At 32.8% G+C, this 14,968-nt stretch overlaps 1 protein-coding gene across 2 annotated transcripts in view; it reads left to right on the forward strand.

Annotated features, from left to right (window-relative positions):
* The window catches only part of LOC140431258 (transmembrane protein 145-like), a 188,813-nt gene that overhangs the window by 87,338 nt on the left and 86,507 nt on the right, over positions 1-14,968 (forward strand). For both annotated transcript variants that reach the window (XM_072519198.1, XM_072519197.1), the window contains exons 8-10: positions 20-192; positions 244-375; positions 7,870-8,031. In XM_072519198.1, the coding sequence (XP_072375299.1) occupies positions 20-192; positions 244-375; positions 7,870-8,031 (467 nt within the window). The remainder of the gene's footprint in view (positions 1-19; positions 193-243; positions 376-7,869; positions 8,032-14,968) is intronic.

Here is a 14,968-nt window from a genome sequence, read left to right on the forward strand (position 1 = left end):
ATATGCGCTTATGTTTTAGGTTTGATGTTAATGGGAACATCAGAAACAAGTTTCGTACTACTTCTCTTGCTACTTGCGAAAGGATACACAGTTACCAGAGGAACCCTACCATTGCAAGCAAGTGTCAAATTGACAATATTCATGTGTCTTTATTCTGTTACTTATGTTTCAATATTTATATATGAGGCCAAGGTAAAACAATGTCTAAATTAACCAAGTAAAACCTAAATTGTTATTTTTAAGGTATTCGATCCAGGAGAAGTGTTATATCTATATGAATCACCAGCCGGGTATGCCTTAATATCATTAAGAATTATTGCTTGGTGTATGTTCGTTTATTTTACAATAATTACTTTGAAGCATTATCCAGAAAAAGTAAGTAATTTTAAACAAGGACTACTATACCACCAGATATTTAAATACTCTAAAATATGAAGATCGTCAAATTTTTTTGTACTTGATCATAAGACTTTTGTACCAAATCCTGTTTTTTATATTAAACCAAATCAGTCCTGTGGCCTTAATGTAGGTCAAGAGTTTCCTCATTCGTAATGTTAGGATCTCTTCTGATTCAATCCTCAGTTGCTTAGTGAATTCCTGCCTTATATTACTTAGCACATTGCTTTCTTCTTCCATTTTGCGTTTTCTGCACTATGCATAATTTATCTTAGCTATTTTGTATAGATATTTTCTTAAACGACAATTCCGAGTTACTGTTTTGATGACTATTTTAATCGTTTATTGAGGTTTATTTAATTGTCTAAGAGTTTTTTTTTTTTCTTAAAATCGTGATTATTGTTTTACTCTAGATTTGTCCTTAAGTGGCTCTGCATTTCTTTTAATGATTCCTTAGTAGCCACTTCTGGACCTCGTTTCTTACAATATCTTTGTAATGCTATACAATGGTTCTAGGCCTACAAAGTTTTCTCGAAAACCTTGTTTTGCCAACAAACCTACCCTTTAATTCCTATGCAATCCTTCATAATCCGGCTCCCACATTAAAGACACTTTTTTTGCCTTTTGTCAGGTTATTGAAAAGATCTTTACAGTTTCTCACCAGTTTTAATTTGGTAAGTTGATTCTTTAAGGCCAGAATAGCCCCTGAAAATGACTATCTGTATAAATGTTGATCCTCTTAGCTTTGGGGTCTTCATTCAGGAGGTTATAGTTACATGTTTTCAATGAGTAACATGGGCAGTTTTAGATCCATCATTCAACTATATTAAGTCTAAATTATGTTTAAGATTTTTTGTTCTCGCAATGATAAAATTGTTTTAATCCTCAAGTATAATCCCTGTGGTATTTGTGTAACAATTCAATACATAATTCGGCTTCTAAGTCTCAAGATGATCATAAAGTTTATCGCCGAAATATATAGTTCCAGCAGAGTAAGACCTTCGATAGCCTCTAAAGATGCCGTTTCTGTACTATTCAAGGCTCTTAAACGTTACATTTAAAAGTGCTTGTTTTATAGGGCGGTGAGAGAGATTACACACAATTGAAAAGTATTCTTTTTTACCAAAGTACTGAACTATATGTAATTTTCGTTCGTATCACTGATGTGTATAATATAAAGTATAGATTACTTTGGGTTTCAGTCCCCGGGTTTTACCTACAACTCGTCTGCAGTTCCAGAATAATGGGGTAGATTTGTTGGTTATGCTGCTAATATGCATGTTCTAATTAAGTTTGGAAACCAGAGTTACCCCTAGGTACTTGACCTTATTAATTTATTCCTAGTTCCCTTTCAAATAATTTCAGCTCACTCAGTTCAATCAGAGAGGTGTTGCTACTTGCCGTTTTTTTGATAATTTATGCTATTTTATGCTTTTTATTGATACTATCGCTTTTAAAATGTCAGAAAAACTGTGAAAGAAATTGTAAAAATTAAAAAGAGTCTAGGGATATTTATGTAGTAAATTATGTATTAAATTAGTAAAAATAAGTTTGTCCTTTTCTTAAAATTATTATATTTTTATATTACAAATTTTTGATTTGATGTTTTTGTTACTTAACAAATAAACCTAAATATAATAAATGTCTTTTAAGTAATTAGCGATAAGGAAAAAACTAGAATTATTAATTACTTATATTAAATACTTAAATTCTTAATTAAATAATCTGGTAGGTTCGATTTAATTTGTTTTTATTTACAAATTGCTTCAACCACAAAGGGTTATTAGCATTGAACTGTATTTACATGAAATGTGAAGGAGAAGCAAGAGTTAATATTAAATTTGGTTACTCAGTCCTATGGCACGCAACAAATTAAAAATTTTATATATATATATATATATATATATATATATATATATATATATATATATATATATATATTATTTTCACTTAAACATTCTTTAAAGTAAAGCTATTAGGTAACTGTTGTTGTTGTCATACTAGTATATAGAGAGCACAGTCTATTAATATTTGTTGCACAGCTAGTTCACTATCACACACGTAACACATCGGAGGAGGTTCCTTCATTAATATAAAATCATAGGTCCTCTTTGTATGTAAAAGTCCCAATCTGGAGATGATCACTTGGTCTCTTCTCTTAGTAGAAAGTTTCCACGGCAGCACACTGTGTTTAATAGTTCTTAATTTAGAGTTTGAATTATTATTCCAATTTATTTGCCACTTTGTTATAATTTTCTTTTTAAAATATTGCTTGAAATCAGTATGAACACACGTAGTTATGATGTCTGTTAACGGATTCTCACTTGGATTTTTTGCTAATAGTTGAGCTTTTGCTATCATTTCCATTTATCTCGCAATGTGAAGATACCCAGAGGAACTGAACTTATCTTTTATTTTGTTGGCATGTTAAGAGTTGCGCCTAAATTAAAAGCAGGACGGGATGTTTGGGGTCCAATTGTTTTAAGGCTGTTAATGTACTCAGGGAATCGCTAATGATTAGAGAGTACATGCTGATGGCATGTGAATATGGAGGTTTGAGGAGGGAGCTGATAGGAACTATTATAGTTATATGTTGTGAAAGCCGCTTCTACTCAGTTTGAAGTTTTGGATGCGTCAGTGAAAATAAGGATGTAATCAATAAACTATTTAATATCTCTAGTGCTTTCTCTTTGAAAATTTTGGCTGGTGTGTCACATTTCCTGAATGCAAAAAGGTTTCTATTATATTCAGGGAGAGCAACAATGGTCTATGGTAACATGTGTTGGCTGACTTTTGAAATATTATAAGCGAATGAAATTATTGTGTCTAAACTTTGTAACATTGCTTTCACTCGATGATAAAACGGAGGATCCAATCTTTTTCCGCAATTAAACATCGATGAAAATCCATCTGTAAACTTGTTTTTATAAACCGGTACCTCCGAGTTAGCTGATACTCTTGAGGCATATATAAGGCTAAGATATACTCTCCTAAGTTCAAAAATGGTTTTTCTAATTCAATATAAAAAACTTTGAACTGCCCTTGTGTAGTGTCCTTCCAATTCAATTCTAATTGCTGAATTATGTACTGGATCTAGTACTTTCAACAGAGAACCTTTGGCTGAGTTGTAGGCAACAGCACCATAATCTAATTTTGAATAAATTAAGGTTTTGTAGACAGTCATAAATCGCCACCCCATTGTTATTGAGAGATACTTTTCATTAAGTTAGGGCCGTTTTGTGCTGACAGCCGGAGTAAGTGAATGTGGTCTTGCCAAGATAGTCGATTATCCAGTTTTACTCCCACGAAGGTAATTGATTGTAAATAATTTATTGGTGAATTATTTAGGTAGAGTTTCGGTGGTATAATGTGCTTCTTTGGAGATTTACTGAAGACGATTTTTTTCGTTTTTCTGAAAGAAAATTCTAGACTTTGTAAATGGCTTGCTGTGTATGGGTCGTCATTGTTAATATATTTTTTCCTCGACAGAATATAACAAGATCATCAGTATTTACTGATAAACTAAATGATTTAGCGATGTCATTAATGACAATAAGGAAAAGAGCTACACTAAGAGTAGACCCTTGAGGAATGCCGTTTAATTGGATTTTGGAGTCTGAAAAAACGGTGTTTATTCGAACTTTGAAGTTCCGTCTATATAGGAAATTACAAATCAATTTGATAATATTTTCTCGAATCGGCCAACTTGACAAAATTCTTTTAATATCTAATCTCTAAATTTTATCATACGCAAGCGTTATACCAAAAGATATGGCCAAACGTTCTTGACCACACTCAAATGACTTAAGAATTAGAGATTCAATATTTACTAGGTTGTCTAATGTAGATCTGGATTTTCTAAATTCACTTAATACGGGGCTAAGTAGCTATCAATCTTATAGGTACCATATTAGTCTGCTGCTTACCATATTGTCAAGTAATTTACACATAGTGGAAGTTAGAGAGATTGGTCGATAAGACTCTGGGTCCGATTTATTCTAACCCTGTTTAAGAACTGGTGTTTTAATTTAGTCACATCAATTAATGAGGAAAACATTCTTTGTCCAAATAAAATTATAGAGATCCAGAAGATATTGTTTGCCTTCCGATGGCATAGCTTCTAAAAATGTAGCAGGTATGTTTTCAGGCCCTGGGCTAGTATCTGTGCTTAATGTTCTTAACAGTTTATCCATTGTAAATATGACATTTATAGGTAAATTATTATGATCATTAAGATTTATACAGGCATTATTAAATTTATTTTTATAAACTAGGAAACTTGTTGATACATTTTCCTCATCGCTATGTTGTTGATATACTTTTGCTAATACGGAGGCTATTTCTTGATTTGTTGAATAAATATGGTTATCACGTTCTAGGTAATGGACGGTGTTACATGATTTTTTCCCGTACATTCTGTTAATTATTTTCCAAACCCGAGAAGTGAGGGTAGATGAATTCAAAGATGATATATATTTTTCCAGGCTTCACTCTTACTTTTCTTATGTATCTACAGTAGGACCTTAATGTTTTGAATTTAAGCTAAATATTTAAAGTTAGGAACATTTAAAATTTATACAACGTTTTTTTTTTCACCTTTTAATTGATGTTTTACAATCAGACTTCCATCATGCGACTGGGGCATGTTTTTAGGAAACTTTATAAAACCTATAGGCTCATGAGCTATTGACGTTAAAAAATGTACGAAATGGAATACTTTAGAGTTGATATTAAGATCTGCGTCGAAGAGTTGTACCTACTGAGAAATTCTATGTGAAATAAAGAAGAATAAAGAGACCAATCTGCATTTTTCAGACACCATTTATTGGATGGAATTGATAAGGTTATTTTTTATAATTAGTATGGGAAAATGATCGCTTCCATGCAAAAGGGATGTCACATCTCAGACCGATATGGTTACAAGACATGATCATAGAAGAATAAATTTATTGGGGTCCCATCGCCAGTGGAAATAATAAATCTTGTATTTTTTCCATCATTAAGGGTATTGATATTAGAATCAGTAAAATTTTGTTCAATTTTACGTCCCAAGAAATCTGTTTGTTTGCCTCCCCAAAGTCTGTTGTGGGCATTAAAATCGCTTAAAATAATACGAGGTTTAAGGTATTTATGGAGTATAGTTTCTTAAGTTATGATAATTATCTTCTTTTAAGTTAGTCTCTTGTACAGATATTATAGATGGTTTAAATTTAGCTATGAGTAATTTAAGTTTTTCTAAATGGGTGTAATATCCATTTAGGTTCCACTCTTAGATTAAAGAAATCGTTTTGTTTCGTTATTCCATCCGGTTTCGTTAATCTAAGGTTCCACTGCAGTATTAAGTTGAATGTTGTTCTAGTAAGTGTCAGCAGAGGTATAGCTGCTCTGATCAGTAGAGACGTGGATTGCATACTGTTTGATAATTTATTTTTTTAATCTAGTACAGTGACTTTTAAGACACTTGCGAGTTAGTCCAGGATGGATTTTAATTAGAAAATTTAGTAGTCCGTCGACATTTTCTATGTACGATTTAGCAATGCTAAGAGGATCGGAAGAACCGTATGCGTTTCCAAAGAAATCAAATAATTCTTCCTGGGTTAAGTATTTAATATCCGGATTATCTTATAAGAAAGCAATAGTGCATTCAATAAGATCTTCTGCTAAATTCGTATTATCCTTAAGTAAAGTTTTTGGTTTCTTAGATTTACTTATAGGTTCTTTAAATGGGTAAAAATCTTTTTTTGTTGGGGGAGTCGTTATTTCTGATGCCGTTTGTTTGGACGATTGAATGTTAGAAGATTTCGGAGGTTGATGTTGACTGACAATATTCATTTCAACGTTATCAGGTTGAATAAGAGTTTGTATGAGATTTGAATATAATAGAGGCATATTGGTTGTTTCTTCCGATTGTGAACTAGTCGATTGTTGTGAAGATTGTGAAGAATGGATAATTGACTGAGTATCTGTTATATTAGGGTGGCCATTTTGGGTACAATTTGGTTGAGAAGTAAGCGGTGCATTTTCGATAGATATTTGTGTGTTTTTATTATTTGTGCACTAAGATTCTAGATTTCCTTGCTATTTGCAAATGTAGCATGACTGTTTTTTCCATGAAAAATAAATTTGGTAATTGATTTTTTCATGATTATAGAGTTTAAGATTTTTAGGAGCAATGTAATGATACCATCGGAAGCTCAAGATATGCTTAACTAAAGATTTGGTTGTTACTATTCTTAGAAAATCCATTAAAGTTATTTGATGAGTGCCAATATTTTGTAGTTCAGCTTCTTTAATACTGTGAGGTATTGTTGGGCAGACATTAAAAATTATCAGTCTTTCGCTTGGTGACTAACTTCCTAGCTTGGATACGTTCGTGATTGATTACTATTGTTCCATTATCTGTTCGTAAAAATTCTGCGAATGTTCCTTCGGTAGTAAAATATATGCAAATACGATCAATTACAATCCTGGAAATGGCGAGAATTTTATTAGGATCGATTTTGGTGGCTATGGCATTTAAATATTCTCAATTTTAGTATTTTAAAAGTGAATTAAACAAAATAGCTTGTTTTTTCTTGGGAATTTAATGTTATATTGGTACAGAGTAGTAGAGCATACTTTTGATGTGTATGATGGAGGAGTAATATGATGAGAATTAGTATGTTCAGAAAATCCTTTCCCTGGATCCTGCATATTAAGTCTATGTTACCTGATTACGGCCCTCGTAATTGAACAGTTTCATTAGTAATCAAGCAAATTAATTAACCTTACGTTATTATTTCTGGTCGTTGTTTGCTATCTGCTGATAAGGTATTAATAAAAAAAAGGTCTAACTTACAGTGAAACTTGTCCAGAAATCACTTTACTAAATAACACTATTTAAAAATCAAGAATAAACACGCTAATTACTAGCGATAAGGCAAACTGGAATTTAATTATTATACTTGGCACACATCTTACCCGGAGTGCTAAAACAAGAATCCATGTCATTTAATCAGTACGGTTATTATTTAGTAGATACATTAAAATACAATTTTGTTACGACAACTTAATTTTAGATTGATGGGGATGTACACTTTCTTTAAGCTCGCGTATGGCAAACTAAACAATTCATAATCGATTATGGTGGCATTTTGTGAAATTGGGATTCTGATAAACAATACATGAACATAAACTGCAACTAAAAATTTATTTTTAGTTTTAATCGCTACAAGTCAGACGACAGTTACAGCATCTAAATGGATTATAGACTTGTAGCGTGAGTACGACAATTTCGAAAGTGTTTTTGACAAAAAAAAATTAAAACTATCTTTTTTTTAAATTAGACAAATTTTGTGGGATACTAAACACCCGGTAATAAGATAAATTTGTTATTGTTTATCTAAATAAATTACATAAAAATCTATTTATAAAAATATCCCTAGACTTCTCTAATATGTTTATAATATATTATTGTATATGTTGTATTTGTAGGGAAATTTTTACTATCCATTTAATATCTTTGGAACCATGTGGTTTGTAGCTGGACCATCATTTATTTTGTCGGCAAATACATACATAGATAAATGGGTTAGAGAGTCAGTTGTTTTTGCTGTTCTTCTCTTTATTTCATTTGGTGGACATTTAATGTTTTTGGTAGGTTTTTAATTAATTTATCTATTTTTGTAAATTATAGCTATTTTTATATAAGCCTTTTCGCTAATAATAATGATAAAAATTTGCTTATACTGCTTACACAATGATTCTTTTTTGACCATTACTTTATAAACAATCGACATATTAGTAATTCTGGTTGATTAACTGGGCTATACAAATATATTTTCATAAGAGAATAAAAACATACAATAGGTAGTCTTTAATAAACAAGAAATAAAATAACTTATAATATAAGTTAATATATTATTATTATGTTATTATATTAATATAAATAATATAAAATATAACAATAAATATCAGGAGGACTAAACCCTCAAACCTGCAAACAGGATGATGTTGAAGGCACACCAATATGAACTTAAAAATGAACTACAGTGAAACAAAAATACTGAGCCGAGACCAGACAAATATAACAGTACAAAATCATACCATAGAAAATGTTAAACATTATGTATATCTAGATCATGTCATCAAACTAGGAAAACCAAATCAAGATGCTGAAATTAAAAGAAGAACACAACTGGCATGGGACGCTTTCGGCAAACTAGCATATATTTTGAAAAACACCTCCATTCCGGCAAACTTAAAGAAAAAGGTGTATAACACATGCATACTACCAGTTTGTATCTACGGCTTGGAGACAGTAGCCCTTACCAAAAAATCTGCTAAAAAATTAGAAACGCAAAGAGCAATGGAACGAATCATGCTTGGAATATCACTGAGAGACAAGATTAGAAACACCGAGATGAAGTAGAATGAAGATTAGTGATATTGTGAAAAAAATTACAAAAATGAAATGGCGCTGGGCAGGTCACGTAGCCCGATATATTGACAACAGGTGGACACGGAGAATTCTAGAATGGAGACCAAGGACGGCAACAAGAAGCATGGGAAGACCTAAAAAAGATGGGTAAATGACATAAGAGCAGTGGTAGGCAAACAGTGGATTAGATTGGAGTAAGATAAAAAAAGATGGAAGCGATTGGGAGAGACCTACATTCAGGAGTGGATGGAAAATGGTTGACAAAGAGAGATGTCATTATTGGTCTGATAACTGTTTTATAAAATCTGTCTTTCGTTTCTTTCCCGATATTTTTATTTCTCCATATTGTTTTATTTAGTCATCCTGCTCTTTCCATTTGCTCTATTCACTTGATCTTTCACTTCAGTTTCGAGCTTTCCGTAGCTAGATAATGTGATGCCTAGATATTTAAACTTCATCACTTGTTCTATTATCTGACCTTCCAGCTCAAACTTACATCTGAGTAAATTTGCTGTTGTAACCATGCATTTTGCCTTTTTTGAGGAAATTAACATGTTAAATTTTCTGGCGGTTATATTCAATTCACTTCAATCATCTTCACTTTGAGAGAGTAGTATTGCGTCGTCTGCATAGCAGATTATTTTAAGTTGTTTTTCTCCCATTTGGTATCCTTTTTTAGTTCTTACCTTTTTTAATATTTCATCCATAATCAGGTTGAATAGTAGAGGACTCAGAGAATCTCCCTGTCTTATCCCATTGCCAGCTTCAATAGGGTCGGTTAGTTCTTCTTCTATTTATACTTTTATTGTGTTCTTTTGGTAGGTGTTTTCTATCTTTTTGATTATTCCTAGAGGTATCTCTTTTGCGTACAACAAGTGGATAACGTCTTTTAACTTGTGTATCTTCTGTATATCATTATTTCTTTTGTGTATTAAAAGTTAAATTTTGGTTATTATTAAGATTCTCTTAACGTGTTTATTAATTGTCTTGTTTCTGCGGTACGAATATATGCGGATCATGATAGGTTGTAATTCATATTTCATTTAATATAATTAAAGTGCTCTTTGCGTTTGCCAATTACTTTCTCACTTCCTCAGCGATAGATATTTTTTTCCTCATCAATAACCTTATCCTCGCTCGATACAGCTATTCCAAGATATTTAGATTTCATTATAATATGCTCTATCATTTGGTTTTTATCTTAAATTTGCACCTATGGCGAAATTTATAATATGTGATGCTTTCATATTAAACTGGAATAAAATACTTAGTAGATAATATTTATTCGTTTTGAGTACACGTTTTTTAGAGCCTAGTACATAAAAGAATAAATATTTGTCTGTTCAGTGTTTTCCAAGTCTGTTAAACATAAACAGGATTACATATTAGATTATACATTTATTAAGAATGTTCAATATCTAAATTTAAGATTTTATATCTCAAAATATGACTATGCCCTACGTGCCTTATACAAAATATGTTCTTCTTTTATACTATTATACTATACTATAGTCTTAATCTTTTCTGAGATACCGGTATAAATATGCACAATGATTTTTTATAATTTCTTTTTTAATTATTTTCTTATGGCGTTATCTCACTCACTGTTAAGGGTTAATGCTGGGAATAAGGTTCAATAGGTTTTTACATTTTGTTTGACATTTTAATCTTCGAATCGGAGTTCATTTTTTGAAAAACTATAAAATTGTGAGATCAAATTGCTATATAAATGTACGAGGCAATATTCTCGTGCTGTGAGCTTTGCTGCTCTCTTTTTTTATTGTTGTCTCCTCTATTTCTATTCACAATTTTTTAATTTGTTTAACGCTTAAGCCATTTTTAATTTTTTGTCAATATTTTTGAGGTGTGTTTCCTTGAATGACCATGTTTAAGGTTAGTACGTTTGATTAAATGAAATTGACATTAATTTGATAGTTTCCATTTTATTAGTACTAATGGTATACGACTAGCATCTGTTGGTACTATATATCAATTTCAATATGTGGCAGTGAGAGCACTCTCCTGTTAGCAATTTCAGTGTAAATTATAACGAAACCAGAAATAACCCATAATATTCTCCCCATGATTTTAGTATTTCCGTTGATTGAATATTATAGGGTATCCAATATTTCAATCAACGTTATGACAGAGTGATTTTTATTAATTTATATATATATATATATATATATATATATATATATTTGCAAAATGGAGAAGAAAGTTCAGTACAGGCGGTTAATCAGCTGATCTTTCAATTTAGAAGTAAGAGCAAGTACCAACTTGCTGAAAAGCATACCCATACACAAAAGACATGATAGAACAACAACAACAAAAATGGTAGAATTAAACGGACATTTGTTACCATTTAGAGCGTACTAAGTCTTGTAATTACTTCCAATCCGAAGGACCACCCACTGGCGTGGAAAATAAGAACACAAGAAATTCAAACAATACGTAATTTAATAATTGAATGTTACTACAACTAAGTTAATATCTAGCCAAAGTTTTAGCGCAAGTTCTTTGTTGAAATAGCCCCGATCATTGTCTATACACTGGTCCACGACACACTACAAACACAAGCTTTGATACAGATTAAATATTACTACTAACTATCACTTCAACTGAGGAAGTTTTCTTATATATGAATAAACTTGATAACTAATGAGCGTTTAGCATTTAACTGTAAACTATGTAACGATAACTACAATGTGCGAAATAAAACTCTAAAAAGAAGAAGGGACCAGTTCAGCTGGGATACAATTTGATACTGAATTATATCGAATTCGAAACTAAAAACTAACTAATATGCGAGCGAACAGCTAAGCTGGGGTACAATATTATACTGACTTAAAATTCCGATTTTCAATACCCGTTAGTTAAGTTAATCTACTGGTAAACATATCTTTTAAATATATTTTCGACTTTCATGAGAATTTACCTAGGTAGAAGTTAAGAATTGTAAGTTAATTGCTACCAGTGACGTAGCAACACTTGGGTACATTTCTTACAGAAATTTATCCATACTAGGGCTATCGGCTTCAGACAATGGAAGAGGAATCAGCTTAGTGATAGGGCGAATATATTCTCCATCAGCAGTACGGACACGGACAATTCTTTTTCATCTTTGCTGCTAATTAATTCTATCACTCTTGCTAGGGGCCACCGTAACGGAGGTGTTTTTTCACTTGTTATCAGAACTAGATCATTTATTTTCATATCTGTGGTGGGAAAGAGCCATTTTGGGCGATGCTGTAGGTTATTTAAATAGTCAACAGACCAACGTTTCCAAAAGGATTGCTGCCTTTTCGAAATTTGTTTCCAGATAGAAAGTCTCTTAACAGGCGTATTTGTAACATCAATCTCAGGGAATGCAGTTATGGGAGTACCGATTAAGAAATACCCAGGACTTAATGGTTGTAAATCATTAGGATCATTCGATAATGCATAAAGCGGTTGAGAATTTAAAATAGCTTGGAATTTAAAATACTAAATGAAACTTGGTACTTTTTACTGCTGACTCACAGAGTCCACCCCAATGTGGTAATCGGGGAGCAATAAACTTCCACTGAATTTCAGTTTGAGCTAAATAAGCTCTAATTTTGTCAAATTTAGAATTTTATTTGAAAAAATTACATAATGCTCTAAGTTGATTACTGGCACCAACAAAGTTAGTCCCGTTGTCACTATATATAGTATCGGGATTACCTCTACGGGAAATGAATAGTTTGAACGTTGCTAAAAAAGCGTAAGAAGATAACTCACTAACCAACTCTAAATGAATGGCCTTTGAAGCCATGCAAACGAAAATTGCAAAATAACATTTAAGTGTTTGCGCCTTTCTTAATCTAAAAGCCCTAATAAACACAGGGCCTGCAAAATCTACACCTACAGTGTAGAAAGCGCGCGAGATTCTAACTCTATCCAATGGGAGTGGAGACATAAGTTGTAATGCGGTTTGTGCATTGAATCTATAACATGTAATGCATTTTTGGATAATGCGTTTAACATACTTGACCACACTTAAAGGCCAGTATCGTAGGCGCAGATTGCCTAACACATTTTGAGGACCACTGTGTCCTAGTCTACAATGTTCCTTTTTAATAAGCAAATAAACAACATGATCATTTGCGGGCAACAATATAGGGAATTTATTATTAAAGTTTATATACTCGTTTTCATCGTTCTTGGCGTGTGCCTGAAATAAGCTACTACGGAATTTTTAATATTCGTCTCTCTCTCTGATACTTCTTCTTAAAGTGCCTATCCGTTCCGGATGTTGGCGATCATCACGGCTATCTTTACTTTATTTATTGCAGCGCGGAACAGTTCAGTGGTAGTCGTGTTATACCCGTTTCGTAAATTTTGAAGCCAGGAAATGCGTCTTCTTCCCGGTCCTCTCTCACCATTTACTTTCCCTTGGAGAATCAGCTGGAGAAGGCCGTAACGTTCTTGATTTCTCATTACATGTCCTAGATATTTCAACTTTTTAGTTTTGACGGTCATGAGAATTTCACATTCTTTCCCCATTCTACGCAGGACCTCCACATTGTGCATCATTACGCATCTGTGTATCTCTGATACTTCTTCTTCTTCTCGTGCCACTCCTAGCTGAGATTCTAAATCATCATGGCCACTGCGACTTTGTTAGCAGCGCGCCTAAAAAGTTCAATCGAACTACACCCGAACCATTCACGTAGATTACGAAGCCACGATATTTTTCTTCTTCCCACACTTCTTTTGCCCTTAAATTTGCCCTGCATGATATTTCTTAAAAGTTCGTACTTTTCACCTCTCACAATGTGCCCCAAGTAGTCCATCTTTCTAGTTTTTATCTCATTTAGAATTTCGCATCTTTTGTCTAAAGTTTGGAGTACTTGCGTGTTAGTGACGCGGTCCATCCATGATATTCTGAGAATGCGCCTATAGCACCACATCTCGAAAGCTTCGATGTTTTTTGTGGTCAACTGTTTTAGTGTCCAAGCCTCTACTCCATACAACAGGGTAGAAAAGACATAACACCGCAGCATTCGTATTCGTAACTTTATATTGATATCACGATTGCAAAAGAGTTTGCGCATTCTATTAAAGACTGATCTAGCGATTTCTATTCTACATCTAATCTCTTTTGTTTGATCAGTATCGTCTGTGATCCAAGCACCTAGATATTTATAACAGGACACACGCTCAACCGTTGTATTGTCTATTACAAGATTAGCTCTGATGTTCTTTGATTTCGTGATTACCATAAATTTAGTTTTTTTCAAATTAATTTTCAAGCCGTAACTGTTACAGTATATATTGAGACTTTGAACGAGATGTTGTAGTTCTACTAGCGTTCCCGTTAGGAGAACCGTATCGTCAGCATACCTTATATTGTTGATCGTCTCACCATTTATTATCAGACCAAGATCTTCTTCCTCGAGTGCTTGTTCACAAATAGCTTCACTATACAGATTAAATAAAAGTGGCGACAAGATGCATCCCTGCTGGACTCCTCGACGGATTTGAATTTCTTCTGTTAGCCTACCCTCAACCTTCACATTTGCTGTTTGATTCCAATATAGGTTGCATATAACTCGAATATCTCGGCTGTCTATATTTTTCTTTATTAGAATTTGTCTTAGTGGTTCATGTTGTACTTTGTCAAAGGCCTTTTTGAAATCAATAAAGCAGGTGTAAATTTCTTGGTTTATGTCTAAGCATCTCTGTGAGAGAACGTTCATTGCAAACAGAGCCTCCCTTGTACCCAGCCCTTTTCTGAATCCCATCTGAGTGTTACTGATGTCTATGTCTAATTTCCTATAGATCTTATTATCGATTATTTTCAGGAACAGTTTTAGAGCATGACTCATCAAAGCTATCGTACGATATTTGCTGCATTCCCTTGTATTTGCCTTTTTTGGCAATAGTATAAAGGTCGAACGGAGCCATTCCCTAGGTATTATTCCAGTTCTATATATTGTGTTAAATAGATCTAGGAGTATTTTAATAGATTCATCGTCTATAAGTTTGAGCAGTTCTACGGGAATTTCATCAGGACTGGGGGCCTTACCACTTTTCGCTTGTTTGATTGCATAATCTATTTCTTCTCTGATTATATCAGGCCCTGTATCATCTGTATATTCGTTTGAGATTTCTTGTCTATCTTTGTCA

Source organism: Diabrotica undecimpunctata, unplaced genomic scaffold, assembly GCF_040954645.1.
Source record: "Diabrotica undecimpunctata isolate CICGRU unplaced genomic scaffold, icDiaUnde3 ctg00000258.1, whole genome shotgun sequence".
NCBI lineage: Eukaryota > Metazoa > Arthropoda > Insecta > Coleoptera > Chrysomelidae > Diabrotica > Diabrotica undecimpunctata.